The 17,875-nt window shown below is 25.3% G+C and overlaps 1 protein-coding gene across 1 annotated transcript in view; it reads left to right on the forward strand.

Annotated features, from left to right (window-relative positions):
• Window positions 1-17,875, forward strand: part of LOC129962103 (myotubularin-related protein 13-like) — a 57,073-nt gene that overhangs the window by 630 nt on the left and 38,568 nt on the right. The window contains exons 2-9 of the mRNA XM_056075832.1: window positions 7,249-7,334; window positions 8,621-8,893; window positions 11,627-11,729; window positions 12,475-12,591; window positions 13,598-13,730; window positions 14,609-14,717; window positions 16,157-16,270; window positions 17,341-17,418. Of these exons, the coding sequence (XP_055931807.1) occupies window positions 7,249-7,334; window positions 8,621-8,893; window positions 11,627-11,729; window positions 12,475-12,591; window positions 13,598-13,730; window positions 14,609-14,717; window positions 16,157-16,270; window positions 17,341-17,418 (1,013 nt within the window). The remainder of the gene's footprint in view (window positions 1-7,248; window positions 7,335-8,620; window positions 8,894-11,626; window positions 11,730-12,474; window positions 12,592-13,597; window positions 13,731-14,608; window positions 14,718-16,156; window positions 16,271-17,340; window positions 17,419-17,875) is intronic.

The raw sequence follows: 17,875 nt of genomic DNA on the forward strand, positions 1-17,875 counted from the left end.
TTTTGATTATTTTAAGATATTACTTAATGGGTAAAAGCACTTGAAAACACTTTTCATCCAATTTTTTTAATCCGTCTACACGCTGTTTTTGAAGGTTGGTTAAAAAAAAGTGATTTTGAATCCTTGAGGAAGCAGTCTTAAGAAATTTGATATTTAAAAACTGTTTTTTTCTTTTTAGTGAATATCATCAAACATTTATAGTTTTACAGTTTGTAATATGTATAATATTAACAAATTATAAAAATTTTACATATTTTTTTTTGTTTTAAGTGATGTAAGAATTTAATGTCCAACTTTGTTTACTTTTTTGTATGTGATTACAATGTTTGATATGTTATTTTTCTGTATATGCAATCGTGAACTAATTGTTAAAGTTAAAAAAAAAAAAAAAAAAGAGATTAAAATTATAATTGTTTTTAGAACTATTTATAACTTTTTTCACTGTAAAATTTTTTATTGGGTAATGTTTACGTTTAAGATTTATAAAAAAATTATATTAAACATATTAATATTTAAATTGACATTAATTACTTTTTTAATTTTCTACAGAGTGTTATTGCAATTTTATGTATAATGTATGTTTATAAATTACATTTATGTGCTTTTTGTATAATTTAATTTATTGACTATGAAGTTATAATTTTAAAATTAGGGTGATTTTCAAACTTTTCTTTTTTTAAAACCTATTTATAAAATGTTGAAAAAGGTATAAAATTCATTTGAATGTTTAAAAGAACCTATGATTTCTTTCGGAACTTAAAGATGATGGTAATATTATTAGTAATGTAACATTCATTATATTATAAAAATTTCATTATTTTCCTAAGGATCTTTTTTACATGCATGAATTTGCAGTATTTATACATTCTGTAGATCTTCAGGTTTACTTGGTGACCTTAGGATTACATCAAGATCACCAAGCTCTATTATACATAATGCAATAACACAGATATATACTTTGGTTGCTTGCCATTTGAATCTCGGGTATTATTGTAATACATACGATCCAGGTTTGCTTAAATCTGAAAAATATTTTATATTTTATAAAAATACATGTTCTAATTTTTTTTAAAAACTATCTTTAAAAGTAGAAATGATTTGAAACAAGGAAATAATATTTTATGGGAAATATATATATTGTTTTGCACTTCGATATTTAGAGACTTGTTTGTATAAAAACTATTTACTTTTTGATAATTATATTTTGAACTTAATCCATTCCTGCTTTTTTGTGTATATAATATTCTTGCGAGTTAAATTATTATCTATAAAGACTGTCAACTTAAATTTTTAGTGATATTTTGATTAGAAATATTACATTTTGTAAAATTTTAAATATGTCCTCCTTTTTAAGTTGCTCCCTTTAATTTTTATGAATATGATGATTCTATATTATTTGTATAGTCATAGCTTTTTCATATACATAAATAATTTTTCTTGAATTTTGAAATATTTCTAGAAATAACTAATTATGATAAAGTTATAAAATATGGGAAGTATGCTTGTCAAGTAGCAGAAAGACTCTTACAATATTCATCTCCAAAAAGAAGTTGAATATTCTTACCACAAGTTATAAAAAGAAATTATTTTGGGAAATTTTAACAATTATGTGATATTTTCCGATATGCAATGGAACATTGCTTAGCGAGCGTAATTCATTCTCGAATCTTGCACATAATGTGAAACACTCCTGAAGAGAAAGCATTTTTTTCCATAGAAATTCCATGTAAAATAAGACAGTGTGTTCCATTTTGTAAAATAAAGTGCTTAAAAATTTAAAATGCAATTTATTAATCGTAATGTATGCTTTTAAAAAAAAAGAAAATTGCATAATTTTTGTCTATGAAAAATGTTGAATAAAAAATTTAGTGAAAGGGAGGCACAACATTGTTGTTAAATGAATTTGTAGTGTGCACAACTACTATCTTACCAGTGCAATGCTTCTCAACATACAATGCACTGATTTCCTATGCTTTCAGTATTTCCTTTATTTCTTTAAAATGTTATTACTCTGTTGTATCTATTATTTCTTCGTCTCCTGACCCAAACTGAGGCATTTTTTGTGTGATACAAAATGCAGCTCCATAAGTTCGTTATCAGTTTTGGCATGGTCTTTCAACAACTGGTGCAGTTGCTATGCATCTCTAGTCCCATAATCTTGACTGGAAACAAAATCTCGTCAATAACAGTCCAGTGACATTTGTTAAACCCCTTTAATCTTGTTCATTAATGCAATCATTAATCCAAAACTTCTTCCATGTAGATATAAGGGTTTTCTTCAAACAAGCTCTTAACACAGACTGATATAAGCCAATCCAGCATGTGACATTACAGTATATCAGCACCACTCTTTCTTCGAAACATTGCTCGCTAAATGAGTCATTTTTGCTTGTTAAACAAAATTTGACTGTACAGTGAAGAAATGGTATGTAGAATGTTACAGTTAACTGTGGTGCTTTTTTTTCGTTAAGAGTTGCAAGATTGAACTTTGTGATTCTTTATTGGAAGGTTTATGTAAATTTTAAGATTTAAAAATTCTTTAAAGATTCAGGAACTTTAGTTGGTTATTAAAAAAAAATACTGAAATCTGAGAAAGTATTATGAAGTATTTATGTGTGAGGATAGAGGGAAATGTTTTTACAAAATTAATTGAAAATGTACACTTATTGTAAATGAGGACTGACTTCAATCTTTTTTATAGGTAACACAAGTGTTTATCCAACATTACATCAATGAAGTGCTAGTTGCTTCTCATGAGAATATTAGGAAAATCCCATTATATTACCTTTTAAAATTTATTGATTTAGCTGCTGGTACCCACTGATTGCCTAATATTTTCATTTTAGTAATCTGCTTGCTTCTAGAGAGATTGACCTTGAAACAGTCTGTGGATTCATGAGAGGCATTATCATGTGAATGGCTCAATGAATGTATAGAGCAGCAGTAACTGAAGTAAACCTTCATTAATTTCTGCAGTTTTGATTACCATTTAGGATATTAGCAAATCATGCATTTAGAATATGTATATTAGCTTAAATACATGCTTACATTTGATTTATATTTCTTTGAATAGTGAATACAAGTAATTGTGAAAAGGAGGTGTGATGTATAAAAAGCCATAATTAATTAAAGAGCTCTGCCAACAGTGTCCATGAGAATAAGTGCAGCTGTTGTTGCTTAATATGCTCATTTTCGAATTTAAAAATTTTAATAACAATCGTATTGAATAAAATCAATTATTTTTTTATCATATCGGAGAAAAGAAAAAGCAATTACCTCTGGCTATGTTTCCACTCTATATTTTCCTATTTATAAGTGGTTTAAAAACTTATTAAAAATATTGTATAATTATTACTTATCAACAGTTATTCCTTAATAGTTCACATGTATTACTTTTAAAATTTGTGGAATGATGCTATGTTTCAAAATACCGCTGTGCTCATTTCAGTGTTTGTTGGAGACTTAGCTACAAATTTTTAGCAATTTTGCCAATCTTATGATGATATTTATCTGGGAATGCTTTAGATTTTTAGCTTTGTAAGGCAAATAAAATATTCTAAATTGTCAGATATTGTGAGTTTACTTAATAGGAAATTTATGCTTTCCATCCCAGCCATGTTGGATTTTGTTTGTTGTTGCATATATAAAAATTAGATACAAAATTTTTGGTAATTAATATGTGTCTTGCATTAATGTCAAATATTTCAGGAATGATGTATTATAAAAATTAGTTAGTAATTTGTTAATTTTAAGAAATGCTAAAAACAATCCCAGTTTTTTATTGTTAATCTTATAAAAGTTTAAGTTTTTAATTATACATTTTTTTCACTTTTTTTTTTTTGTCAAAACATTTTTTTTACATCAGAAAACATTGTGCTTCTGCAGAAATAAATATTAAAATTAAAACAAACATACACATATTTAAAAATATACTTTTAAAGTTAAATGTTTTTAATAAACATAATGCATTTTTATAATACATAAAATATGCAATGCTTAGAAAATATGCAGGTTTATGTATGCATGATGTAAAATGGTGCTTAATTTTGTGGCTAAGGTCCATTAAAAAGTCCTTAATTCTTGTAGCAGTTTCTTTCTATGTACCCTGGGTTAACACTGACTCATTCTAAGTGAACTTTTATTTCTGTTAAGCAGTTAAATTTTATTTATCAAGTGTTAATCAGGTTTTTTTTTTTCATTGATTTTGCTATTGTAATTCAGCCACAGTCATAATTTCTGACTGATCAACAGATTTCGTGGCAGATCTAGTAGTTTAGCTTCCAATTTAAATCAATCTAGATCATTCTAATTCATACAAAAGAATGAGTTTCATTGCATTGAAGAAATAGTTCTTATATATTTCCTTATAAACGATGTAATAAATTCTGTGAATGTCAATTGATCATGCTGGTTGAAAATGAAAAATTGATTAATTATCTACTTCATAATTAATAACATTAAATGCTGTAGCAATCACACTAAGCAAATATTTTTGTGTAAATTTGAATATTTTGTTTTGGGAGCAAAGAATTTCGATAAGTGAATTAAACATTATAAAATGAATGATTATATTAACCACAATTGCATTAAGTGTCATTCACTGTATTGTGACAGAACTATTTTCATTTGATGTGGGGCACACACTATTCTAATGGCAAGAAGAGAGAATGTGCAATCATTCACGCTTTTGTCGTATTCGGGCTTGAATTCAGAGATGGACAGCATTTACATTTTTTTCTCAACATTTCAAGGGATTGATTTTGTTTGACTGTTAAGCATGCAAAATGTATTATGAAGGAGTTTTACTTTTGTGATCTAACGAAAATAGAGAAAACCATAATGATTTTCCCCCTCAAATTTTTGAATACCTTAGCCTTACTATCATTACTGTCAGCAAAGAGATAGTAGTGTTAGTAATGGAATATGTTTATTAACCGCTTAACTGGTTTGCCTGTATGCCATATGTGCGTCAATTTACTGAATTTTGATAGTTGTCAGCAAATAAATAAACCATTCATTATGATTATAATTCAATATTAAAATTACTTTGAATATATAGATAAACCAAGTATTCAATGAATTTCCATTTGAATCAAAATAAGAAAATATTCCCAAAATAGAAGGTGTCACCTTATTAGGTAGTAAAGAAAACAAAACAGTTAAGTGGTTAATGTGTAGTGGATTTTTATAAATATTGATAGATATTATTTGAAGAGCAAACAATTCATATACTGTAGAAATAATTAATAATTTCCTTGTGAAGAATACTTGACTTACTATAAGGAAATTTTGAGTTTAATATAACAAACTTTAGGTAGAATCAACTGTTTCAGGCCAATCAATTTTATCTTTATATTGAAAGGTTTTCTTTTAGTTGTAGCTCAACAAAAAATAAATTAAGAATCATTTTCTTCTGTACAATTGAGCTATCTCTCATAAATTTTTTATTGTTGGATTCTTGCTGATTTGTAGTTTAAGACTTCACTTTTTTTTCTAGTTTCCACTTACATGAAAAATCTACAAAATATTAAATTTTTTGGAGAAAAAAACTAATATTAAAAAAAAAAAATTCTGCCTTTTGCAGAAATTCTGAATTTGGATTTCCGACAAGAAAAAAATAGGGAAGAGACAAAGTTCCTGCATTTTAGATGAATTTTTTTTTTAATGATGTACAATTAAAATCAGATATGAAATATTTGGTATGTGCATTAACCGGGATTAATTGCCTCCCCCCCCCCAAAAAAAAAATTGCATTTTAGTCTAGTGACTATGTTTATTCATCAATGACATGTGGTGGTTTAGCCTAAAGTTTGCTGATGGTGTACTGTTAATACGTAATTAACAAATATCTCTTTTAAGTATGTGGGTCGTTACTCTTTGCAAATTAACTGTATACTATTGGTAAACCATAGTATTAACTACATGTCATTGGTGAGCATAGTCCAATTTTGGCTATAAAAAATAACTATAATCTTTGATAATTTGTCTGTGGCATGTGGTTTGCTATAAACCATGAAATCTTTAATGATTTTCTGAACAATAAATCACTAGCATCTGGTAAATAGATAAAAATTATCTAATAAAAACCAATCAATGAGCTAAATACCTTTATTTTTCCAAAAAAATATTATTTAAAATTTAAGTAAGCCTTAAGATATTTCAAATTCTTTATTTAAATTAATGCATATATGAATTAATATGCAATTTCATGTTCTTGCATATAAGAATTGTTATTTTTATCGTTAATTAAACTTAAAATTTTATAGGGAAAATTATATCATAGAAATTATTATATAATCACAAATACTTTTTATAGTAATATTTTAATATGCTGTCTAGTCTTTTTTTTATTGTAACACAGAAATGAGAGTATTGTAGTATATTATCAAAATTATTTATGGGTGATAATTATTTATGATTTCTAATATTTTCTTGTAAAATTAATTTGTAGTCTCTGTTTAGCAATTTAAAAGCAAAGAAAAGATTGAAAACAGAATGTTGAATCAATATTTTATTAGATTGTATTTGACTCTAGTTGTGTTGAATCAATATTTTATTAGATTGTATTTGACTCTAGTTGTACAGATTGTATTTTAGCTTACACTGCATTCTTTCGTATTAAGTTTATAAATATGTTACCATTCATAGAAAGGATATGATTCATCTGGCATACATTGAATATTGGTGTTCCTCTTAAGAACATGCAACTATTTTTTCTTAAGTAAATGGTAGGCCAATTTTGTAATTAGTCAATAATGCAATATAGTACCTTTTGTGCATCATATTGCATTATTGAATAATTACGGATTAGCATTTGGATATTTGTTTGACCATTAAATTAGACCATGAAATGAAGTTAAATACATCTTCTCTTTTGGTCAGTATATGTCAAAAATCCATTTATTGCAAGAAATTGGACTAACTTTGATTTTTTTTAAAAAATTGTTTTGTAAAGGTTCTCTATGCATTCTGTAGCAAAATCATCGTTAAAAACTTATGAATTTTCAATTGAATTATCATTTTCTTTAGTTTTGTCCAAAACAATGATTTTTCCATGTCACAATAATTGAATTGGTGATGAATTAAAACTGTTTATCAGAATTTTTTGGAAATTATTCATTACAATCAATAGGCTTTGCTTTTATATGTGTACATAAGTATTTAAGTTATGTACTTTTATTTTTTGATACAATTTCTTAATAAAGTTTGTTTCTTTATTAATGTTTGTCTGTTGATTTTAAAATTTAGGAAGTGGATTGAGTTCTGGCAAAATTCTTCAAAGATTTCCTGAGAAAGACTGGGATGATACACCTTTTATTGATGGTATTGAATTAGTAAGTATTTCTTTCTCTTGGCGATTTGGCTATATTCTTTTTATTCAGAACTGGTAATTCTTGTTTGTTATTGCTATTATATAGACTTTCAAAATTCTGAATTAATGAATTTAAATATTTATGAGCATTCATAAAGATCTCTTTGTGTAAAAAAAAAAAAAAAAAAAAAAAAAAATTAGGATCATAAATTTAATTTTAGTGCTTTTTTTCCCAGTCTTTTCAACCTTTATAAGCAAAGAGGAAAGATGTTAAGTGCTTTAAATGTCATTTTTCATATATCTTAATGCTTTCTAAATCTCTGGTTTTAATAAATTTCCTAATTTTTGACAACCGAAAGTCTTTTTATTATTAATTTACAAATAGTAAATTGAATTTTAGTTAAAAGCAAATTCATATTAGAGAAAAGACATGCACATTGAAATATATCATTAATACCGGTTCTTAAAATCCTTTGCTCTACATTTTTAATTATTTTTATGCATTTTCATCATTGAATCTTGCTATTAATGTTTGTTTGTCTTTACCTCAAAATCAATACAAAAATGAAACTTAATGAAAATAAGTAAAGTGTAAATACATATTGCTATTATCTTAATTTAAAAATTGTCATGGCAGGATTTTTTTTTTTTTTTTTTTGAAAAACAAGGACAGTAGCTTATTTGTGATAAAATTAATAATACTTTTATATAAAACACTAGCAATATAACTAACATTCTAAGCTAAAATCATTATATTCAGATTGCAAAATTAATATTATTTTCAAATTTAACTAATTTTTTAAAACAAAAATTGAAAGAAATGATCAACATACTGACTACAAAATTGTTACAGGGCACACATGAAGTGATAACTATTATTTTTAAGAGAGGAAGAATTTTAAAATAAAATGAAAGGTTAATAAGTGTGCTTAATATTGAATCAAATTCTTTGTAGTTCATGCTAAAAAAAGGGTTAGAAAACACCAGGAGGTGTTTCTCTTTTGAAGAAGCCTTCAGAAGGTACATTTCTTTCTTTGTAAAAAAAATGTGCTTTTATTTTTAAATTTGAAAATTTTTCTTTTTTTAGGTAATGAATATATATATATATATATATATAATTTCTTATATTTGTATCAGATCAAAAGACTTGAACTTGAAAAAAATTTAATCAATTTTTTAATCTTTTATTTTTAATATTTAATTTCTTATGTTAATAATCAAGTTATCATTTAAATGAATTTCAATTTTCAGTAGATCTATGAAAATTTATAAATATTCATTTTGTAACATTTTAATTTCAAATTTTAGTTTTGTCAACCTCAAGGCTGGAACCTTTCAACAGTTCGTCAGCAACCGACATTTTTTGTATCGGTACTCACAGATATTGATGCCAATCGGCATTATTGTGCTTGCCTCTCCTTCAATGAGCCTGTCGCTATCACTCCTTGCCAACCACCTGATGAAGAAGGTGAAGAGGAAGCAGTGGAGTCCACTGGGGGGCTGGTACAGCATCATTCCATTATGTATGCTCCCAAGTGTCTAGTTTTAGTTTCGAGGCTAGATTACTTCTCAACATTTAGGGTAAATTCTACTTATATTTAAATCATAATTACATTGTGGTTTGATGAAATTTGCATATGATTTCTATTAAACTTTTCTTCCTTTATAAAAAAAAAAATACCTAATACAAAAAAGGATTTTAGAAGTTTCACATTCTGAAGAGATCCAGGATGTTTATTCTTTTGTTCCTTTTTTTGTATGAACTTATTTTGTTTTTATAATATTGGGTAACAGTATTAGGTAGCATAACAATAAAATTATTTTAAACAGCTCAAGAAAAATTATTTCTGTTGCAATGATAAATTGATATCTTTCATTTAATTTTTACTAACCCAAATATAGAAAATATTGAATTTTCTTTTTGAACGTATCTTTAGTGATATGTATTGAATTATTTTATATATTACTTGTATGCATATGTAGGTAGCTGGTTACCAATCAGGCAAGACTGGTCTGAGCTAACTAAGTTTATTTGCAATTAACATTTATATATATACAAAATAAATAGTTAAAAATAGTGGTAAGTATAAAGCACCAAATGTGGACAATACGCTTTGGTTACAAAATAGTGGTAAGAATGTTTGAATTAAAACTAGTGGTAAGGATGTTATACTGCCACATATATATTTATATAGAATTTAGTAGACTTTTAAAATTTTACACAAGATGATAAAGATTGATAAAATTGGTGAAAGAAAAAGTATTTCAGCATTTAGATTAGTAGCTTATTAGATTTGGCAGCAAAATTTGATTTAATTAATATTATATTCCAAATATCTTTTTATCATTATGCATCCTCAGCATATATAATAGAATGTTTGAAAATTTTATTGGCAATATGATTGCAAATTTATGAAAGCATTTATTCTGGACCGCTCTTTTGATGCTTCACTTATACACTGAACATTTGGCACATTTTTTTTTTTTTATTCCTTTAATTTTACTATTTAACTTTTTTTTTTATCTGTTCTTGAGTATAACATAACCATTTTTAATCTTTGAGGGGAAAAAAGAAATGCTTTTAAATTATCACTTAATTCCAGTTGAGCAAAGTTTGCTATGTTTTGAGCTGTTAATGTTCTTCAGTGTTTCTAAGCTATCTTTTTTTTGTCTTTAAGTGTAACATTTGCTTCAAAATTATTTGCTGAATGCATTCTAAGTGTTCTGATTTTATCAAGCACTGTTTGTAATACTAATATAAATTATATATGTTGGTTATTTACAGAATAGATTATTGAATCTGAAGTTATTAAATTTGATGCAAATATGCTTTATATAGTAGGAATGCAAATTTCAGAGTCTACTTTCTTAATTTTTTTTAATACAAATTACAATTAGATAAAAAGTAATATTTTGGGATTTTTTACAATCATTCTTTCACATTAATTCTGAATGAATTGTTGCATAAAAATGATTTCTCCTCTATTTTTGAAAGTGCTAAAATCTATTTTTCCAATGATATTGGTTTAAACATTGTAAAATAAGTAGTCCATTTTTTTTTTTATGGGATTAAGTATGTAATTCTAATGGAGAATTTTACTTATTCTCTATATAAAAAGAAAGAAAAAAGTAAACCGGATATTAGAAAAGGAGAAATTTTATAGTTCACTACCAATTTTTTTTTTCTGAAATTTTTATTTTAGTTTTTAAACATTTTTCTACATTTTAAAATGTTAGTAAGTTTTCCTTTTATGTAAAGATTAATAATGCCAGGCAAGATTTTGGGAAATTTTTGTATCAGATTTATAATCTTGTTTCAAAACAATTTTTCCACAAATTTAATTAGAAAATGACAGATAGTGTTGAATGGAAAATGAATACTAATGGAGACTTTAATTAAATTTTTTCCTTGTTTGGTATTTTTTTTTTTTTTTTTTTTTTTTATAAAGGCATATGTTTGTTAAAATTTTTGGGTTACATATGATTTAATTTTTAGATATTTTCTATTATTAGTTCAGGTTACAGGTATTATTATATTTTATTTTCAAATAATCCTCCCCCTCCCCCTTTTTTTTTACTTGTGATTTAAATGCTTTGTAAATTGTATCAATGATTGTACTAAGAAGTATAAAATCAATAGTTAAGAAATGGCAGTTAATAATTGCTTTCACATATAATTTTTTGAACATCCAATTTAATTTATTTAACAACAAACTTTGAAGAATTGATGTATTATCTCTGATGGTCTATTTTTTTTTTAATTCTTAATATATCTGAATTTTATATTTGATTTTTGATTGAATTGTCTAAAAATTCATTTTTTCTTAAACATTGCACTTGACTATTGTAATAATTTTTTAAATATATCAATTTTATCCACTGTTTTACAAAAAATAATAATAAATAAATAAATAGTTCATTAAGATCTTAAATTTTTAGTGGACAAGATTTTGTGGAATGGTTTTATAATTTCAAATTAATTGTTTACAGTACAAAAAATATTCACTATTTTAAAAACCTTTCAAATTTTATAATTAATTAGAGGAGCCAGCCAGCTGGTTGCTAGAGATAGTTAGTTTAAAATAAATCCTATAAATTGACGTTGAGCAATTAATGTTATCTCCATCAGATTGTTTTTTAGCATCACAGTAAAAAAATATTACAGCATAATATTATTAGTCCAAGGATATGTAAGCAGTAAATATAAAATTTTGTATCAGTACGAAAGGTGTGAAAAATTTATTTTTATTTTAAAATGTTTTTCAAGAAAAAATAACTTTGTTATAAAAAGTTTATTTTATTATTATTTTTTAGAATTGTCTGGGAATCATTTATACTGTGTATATAGATAACATTTCTGTACAGATGGAAACTCTGATTGGAAACATATTAGGCTGTGTTCAAGTACCTCCCCCTGGTAATTATTTTAGTAATTTTTTTTTCTTCTTGGTTTGGAAATGGAATATTATGTATGTAATTGCTTCCTGTATGAACTTATAGACTTCTCATTTGCAGCATTCAGCGTATTTGGAATGCTTGTTTTACTTAGTAATAATATAACAGCTGTTATAAAAAAGTTTTTTTTTAACTTATAAGACTAAATCAAATGATTTCAGTTTAATTTTTATACATTTTTATAAACATTGTCCATTTTGTTTGTAGATAAATTATTTATGTCATTGAAACTCTGAAAATTTATTTAAAAAGTTATTTTTTACCTTAAAAACCTTACTCTGAAAGTATTTCTAATCTCAGTCTTTGATATTTCAAAAATTTTGTTCACTTGTTGAGAACTAATAAAGCATTTACAGTGATTTTACAGGAATTTGCATGATTATAATTTATTGAATTCCAAGAAAACTACTCGAATTATATGAAGAGTTATAAAATTATACTTATTATTAATAATAACATGTTAAATTTAATTCCAACAGAAAAAAAGCTAAGAGTGCAATTTTAATTTAATATTTTATTTTGTGTAATAATTATAACCCATGTAATTTAATATATATGTTTGTTTCAGATTGTTTTTAATATGTATGCAGATTTTATTTGTTTTTCTTCTTTAAGTATCTCTTGTAAATGTAATGCAAAAAAAGGGGGGAGGGGAATGCTGAAGTTTGTACTTGTGGGAATATGAGTGATGTTTTGTATCTCCAAAGGTGGACCACAAGTCAGGTTTTCTATTGGTGCTGGTGATAGGCAAGCTCTTCAGCCACCTTTGTATTCAACAATCCCTGTTACCGGTACTACAGTTTATCAGTTATTTGAACAGCTGGGTATGAATATATTTATATAATCAATTTTATTATAATTAAATAAAGTGCATGAAATTAACTCGCTTATTTTTAAGCATATTAAGTTGTATATGTTTGTAAACTAAATTTGTTATTGGAAAAGAATTGATGACAATTATCACTCTTTTAATTTGACATCTTGCTTTCTTATTGCAGTGCACTAAATATTTTTATTAGACTTGAAAGATATTTATTGATAACTTTTACTGATAGTTGCATAAATCAGGAGATATTCTATATTGATGTGAAACTTCAATGTTAAATGGCCCATTCTTCTGTCATTTTTTTTTTTGTGTGTATGTGTGTCTGTGAACATATTTCGATTCAGCAACCATAGCTCTGGATTAGTTGATCATTTCTCATCAAATTTTAAATAAAATGGTGGAAAATTTGTCATGTAGAATAATTAACATAAGTCTTAGACACACTTCTCAAGTAGAATAAGTTGCATGGTTATAAAATTTTTTTTGGAAAAAAATAAAACCTTTGCTTGAAGCCATTTGACTAAATTATATACAAAGTTTCAAATAAAATTTTACATAATCGGTTATCCAAGTGAACTATTTGATCACCAAAGGTGGTTAGTTTTTGATAAAGCATCTTCATATCAGTTTCATACTTTTATATTTTTTGAATAAAATTAATCAATATAAATTAGAATGCCTTTAAAATAAATCATGCCATCTTGAATGCATTTTTTATACATAAAGAAAATGAAATTTTTGTTATAATGCAAATAGTATCCTCTTTTATATAACTTGATTTCATTCAAATGAAAATCAGTTTTTAATTATTGCTTCATAAACTATGACAAGAATTTTCAAAGATTACTATAAAAATTCTTAACTTTAATTTTTCAATTACTGCAAAACTTACGGTTTTTAAATAATTTGAAAAAGTTTTTATTGTATATCAGTATATCTCAAAATATTATGATCATTATTAAATTTAAATTTATACACTGAATGTCAAATACTTTTTCTTCTAGGTATACACAATCTTGTCACATTGTTTTGTGCTGCTATGACCGAACATAAAATACTCTTTCATTCCAGTAGCTATTCTCGTCTTACAGATGCTTGTCATGCAGTAACTTCATTGATGTACCCTTTCAAATACAGGTAGTGTTTTTTCATTAATGGTGCTATATTTTATTTTCAATTCAATTAATTTTTAAATACTTTGAAATTATACAAAAAATCATCTTATTTATCTGTAAAGGCTTACTTGGAAATTACCGTCTCTTAAAGTATGAAATTTCTTGAAGTAATCAAAAGGAAATAAATTGAATTTCCTTGAGACTGTTTTGTGTTGAAAGCTTAAAATGATGGTATTTAAAGTTTTTAACTATGCAAACTTCTTTTGAAAAGTTTATAAGTTTCTAATATGCGTGATAAATAAAAAGTTTAATGTATTTAGCATTAGATGCTGGTAGTAATTTCTCGGATTAAATATAGCTTTGAAGATTGTCTATTTTAAAACCTGTGTTTTATTTAAATTCATATTTATTAAAAAACAATGCAGTAACATGTAAAAAGTAGATAATTGATTTATTAAAAAGATATGTTCCAAAATTAATTCAAGTATTATGAAGCTTTAGAAAAACCGAAAAAAGTTTGTGGAAGGGGAAAAAAAATGCAAAGTAGCTTTATAAATTAAATTGTTGTTAAACAGGGGTTGGGGGATGAAACTAAAGACTGAAAAATCTGCAGAAGTTGCAGAAATTGATAAATGAATTGGCTCAATATATAATTCATATTTAAAAAAAAAAGTTTTGTAAAATTTATTGTTAAATGTTTGTATCATGGTAGTAAAAAAATACTATTGTTTTTTTTTTTTATTTCACTTGAATCATTAATTTTGCATAATTTTAAATTAGAGAGCATGAAGGAAGTGATCAATATCTCCTCCCCCTTCCTTTATATGTGTTAAGTAATTAAATTTTGTATGTATATATTTATATATTTAATTTAATTTATTGTTATTTGTTTATTTATAGTCATGTATATATACCTTTGTTGCCCTCTGCTTTAATAGAAGTATTGAGCACTCCAACTCCTTTCTTAATGGGTGTTCATTCTTCTTTAAAAGGGGAAGTTTTAGATTTGGTAAGTAAATGAATATATTTCAAATGAGTATTTCTAGTAGAAATGAATAATATTTTTTCCAGTGGCTATTAAATTATTTTTATAGCTTGTAAGCATATGAGCTGGAAAGCTAAATGGGATGTCAAAGTTTAACTATATGCTAGTTTCAGGGGGGGGGGGGATATAAATATATCTTAGAAATATATTTAATTTGAAAAGAGTGCAAAAAGATTTTTGCAACAGTATATTTATCTACCAGTAATCCAATGAAATCTATAATCTATTCTTTATACAATTTCCCCTCCTCCATGTCAAAGAAGTTTTTTTTTTTTTTTTTTTTTTTTTTTTCCTTTTTTGCCTGTAATTACTTGGGTAATTGATCCAAGGTAAAAAGAGGTGATTATAGATCTTACAAGACTTCTTTGTTTTATTACTAAAAAATTGTTACTTGCATTAATAAGTATTACCAAGCATGTAAATTGAACTTGTGGGTTTTTTTTTTTAGATTAATCTGTTAAATATTTTTTCCTATTTAAAATTATCTTTCCTGCATACATAGATGGTCAATAACTTTCTAAATGCTTGAATTTACTTAGTGTTTTTATGTTCAGTTCAGTAGAAGAGGATAGTTAATGTTTGTAACTTTTTTTTTTTTTTTTTTGAAATTTCATAAATGAAATATTTTTTATTTCAATTATTCATTTCAATAGGAAATAATTTATATTTTTCGATTTAAAAATTGAATTTTCATAAATCATATTTATTAAGTCTTTGAGATGATTAATATCTTTTTTTATTATTATTGTGGTAGGCATTTAATACCCAGTTTGACAAAATTGATATTCAGTCAGCATGCAATATTGTGATTTATTAGACAAAATTGATATTCAGTCAGCATGCAATATTGTGATTTATTATATATTCTTATTTGTAGTTAAAAATCTGTTTTCTGTAAACCAGCTATATCGAACCACTACATTGATCTACCTTAAGGCACACAGAAAAATCTGAATGATTGGAATGCTACAGCATTATAGATTGGAACTGTGAAACTTTAATGCCAAACCTAAAAAATTGCTTGTTTTGGCCTTCATAATTGTTTTTACATTTTTAATAGTACAATTTTTAAAATTTGTATTTCTTTTCCTGTTCCTCATTTTAGTGTAGTAAGATTTGTATAATTAACATTGATAATAACATTTAATCCATTTGATTACATTCTTTTTAACGTGTCCCATTTTTTTGTGTAATGAGAATGTCGCAAAAAAAAATCTATATTTTATTCCCCCATGGTTATGTCTCTCAGTTTAAGTAATTTAAAGAAATAAATATATATTTACTATATTTGTGTTATTCCTTTTAATTTTATTACTTGCATAAATTTAATTTGGTTTGTATGCTTTAGATATATAATATTTAAGACAATTGATATTATTAATTTTTGGTATTTCCATTTGTAGTTAGATGTCATTGTTGTAGACCTGGATGGTGGATCACTCTTAGTTCCTGAATGTATAAATGTTTCTAGGCTTCCTGAACCTCTACACTCAATACTTTATTCTCATATGTGTGAGGTAAGAATCTTCTAAAAACTTTTTTAACTGGTAGTAAAATGCTTTTAAGATACAACTATTATTGTCTGTAGACTGAAATTTATAATGCAGATAAATAATTAATAATAAATAATTAAATGGGGAAAAGACCCAAATACATACATAAATTAGGATAAAAAAACAATTGCAGAGCAGATACACAAATTGACACATATATAAATTGGTAATAAGTAAGGAAATGATGTTTTAATATTTGAATTTCGCACTTACACAGGTTTATTAAGAATTAACAGGTTTAAATAACAGGTTTATTTACACAGGTTAAATTTAAGATTTTTTTTAATTACACATTCTATTATTTATATAATTTCTTTTAGGTTAATATTTTATAGCAGTTGTTTAATTGATTTGTCTTATGAATTTTAATTTCACATCTAAATGCTTTAATCCCTTTTATAACACTCATATTTCTCTTATAAAATATGAAATCAGCCATAAACTTTTTATAAATAATTATTTCATTTTTAATATTTAATATATATAACATATTTTGTTTGAAGCAGAATGCAGGTTGAAGACATAGATGAGACATTGTATTTTTAATTCCGTTTCATTCTCTCTCGGCAGGGATGATTATTTACAAGAAGGCACAGTGGGGCACAAAAGCAGAAGTAAGGAAAAGTGCAAAACAATTGATCACTAGTCTTATGTAACATAGGATTTCCGGCCATGTGCCGATGGAATACATGTGTTGACCTTTGACAAGGGCAACGAAAGTTTCACTTGCATTTCATACGTAGTACTGATGGCACATTATTTTTACAAAGGAATTAATTAAACCGAAAGTGGAATTAGATCAGGAAATAAGAGAATATTTTACTATGGACTAAATTAAGATAAAGTTTTGGAAATTAATTTGGATTAAGTTAAGAGTTTAAAATATCATTATATATATATATATATATATATATAGTATTTTGTAATTGCAGTAATTGTAATTGATATATATAGCAAGCAAAATAAAGTAAAAATGTTTGCTTTAACATGACTGCAATTGAAAAAAATGTGCCTTTAATATTATTATTTTTAAGGTTTTGCGTCCTGAGCTTAAGTCAGCTGATGATGCATTTCCTCCTGGTCGGATTAAATTTTCGGAGTCCTGCTTGCTTGTAAGTTTTTGTAAAATTATATTTTATTTTTGAAATTTAATATCATTTTTACTTAAAACTCACTGTACTTGATTGATCTCATTCATTTCTCTTGGATTTTAAATGATGCAGTAATTTTTATGATTAAAAATGATGGCAAATTGTATTAATAAAAAAAAAAGTTCAAAAATTTCTTGTCATTTTCAAAAGAAATTATCCTTGATTGAATTGAGTCTTATTATAGACTTGAATAAACACTTGATGGTGGAAGATTTATTTTATTGATATAATTTCACTTCTATTATTTTCAGTACTTAGTTTGTAAAAAGTTTTAAAATAACTGGTTTAGGATGTAAAAATGTTAAGTGATTATTAATCTCATTTATAAACTTCAGTAAATTTATTTATTTATAGCTAGTATATATATTTATAATAAATGCAAAAATGTGATAAAATAAGAAAACAAAAATGAAAAAAA

Source organism: Argiope bruennichi, chromosome 1 (assembly GCF_947563725.1).
Source record: "Argiope bruennichi chromosome 1, qqArgBrue1.1, whole genome shotgun sequence".
Lineage (NCBI taxonomy): Eukaryota > Metazoa > Arthropoda > Arachnida > Araneae > Araneidae > Argiope > Argiope bruennichi.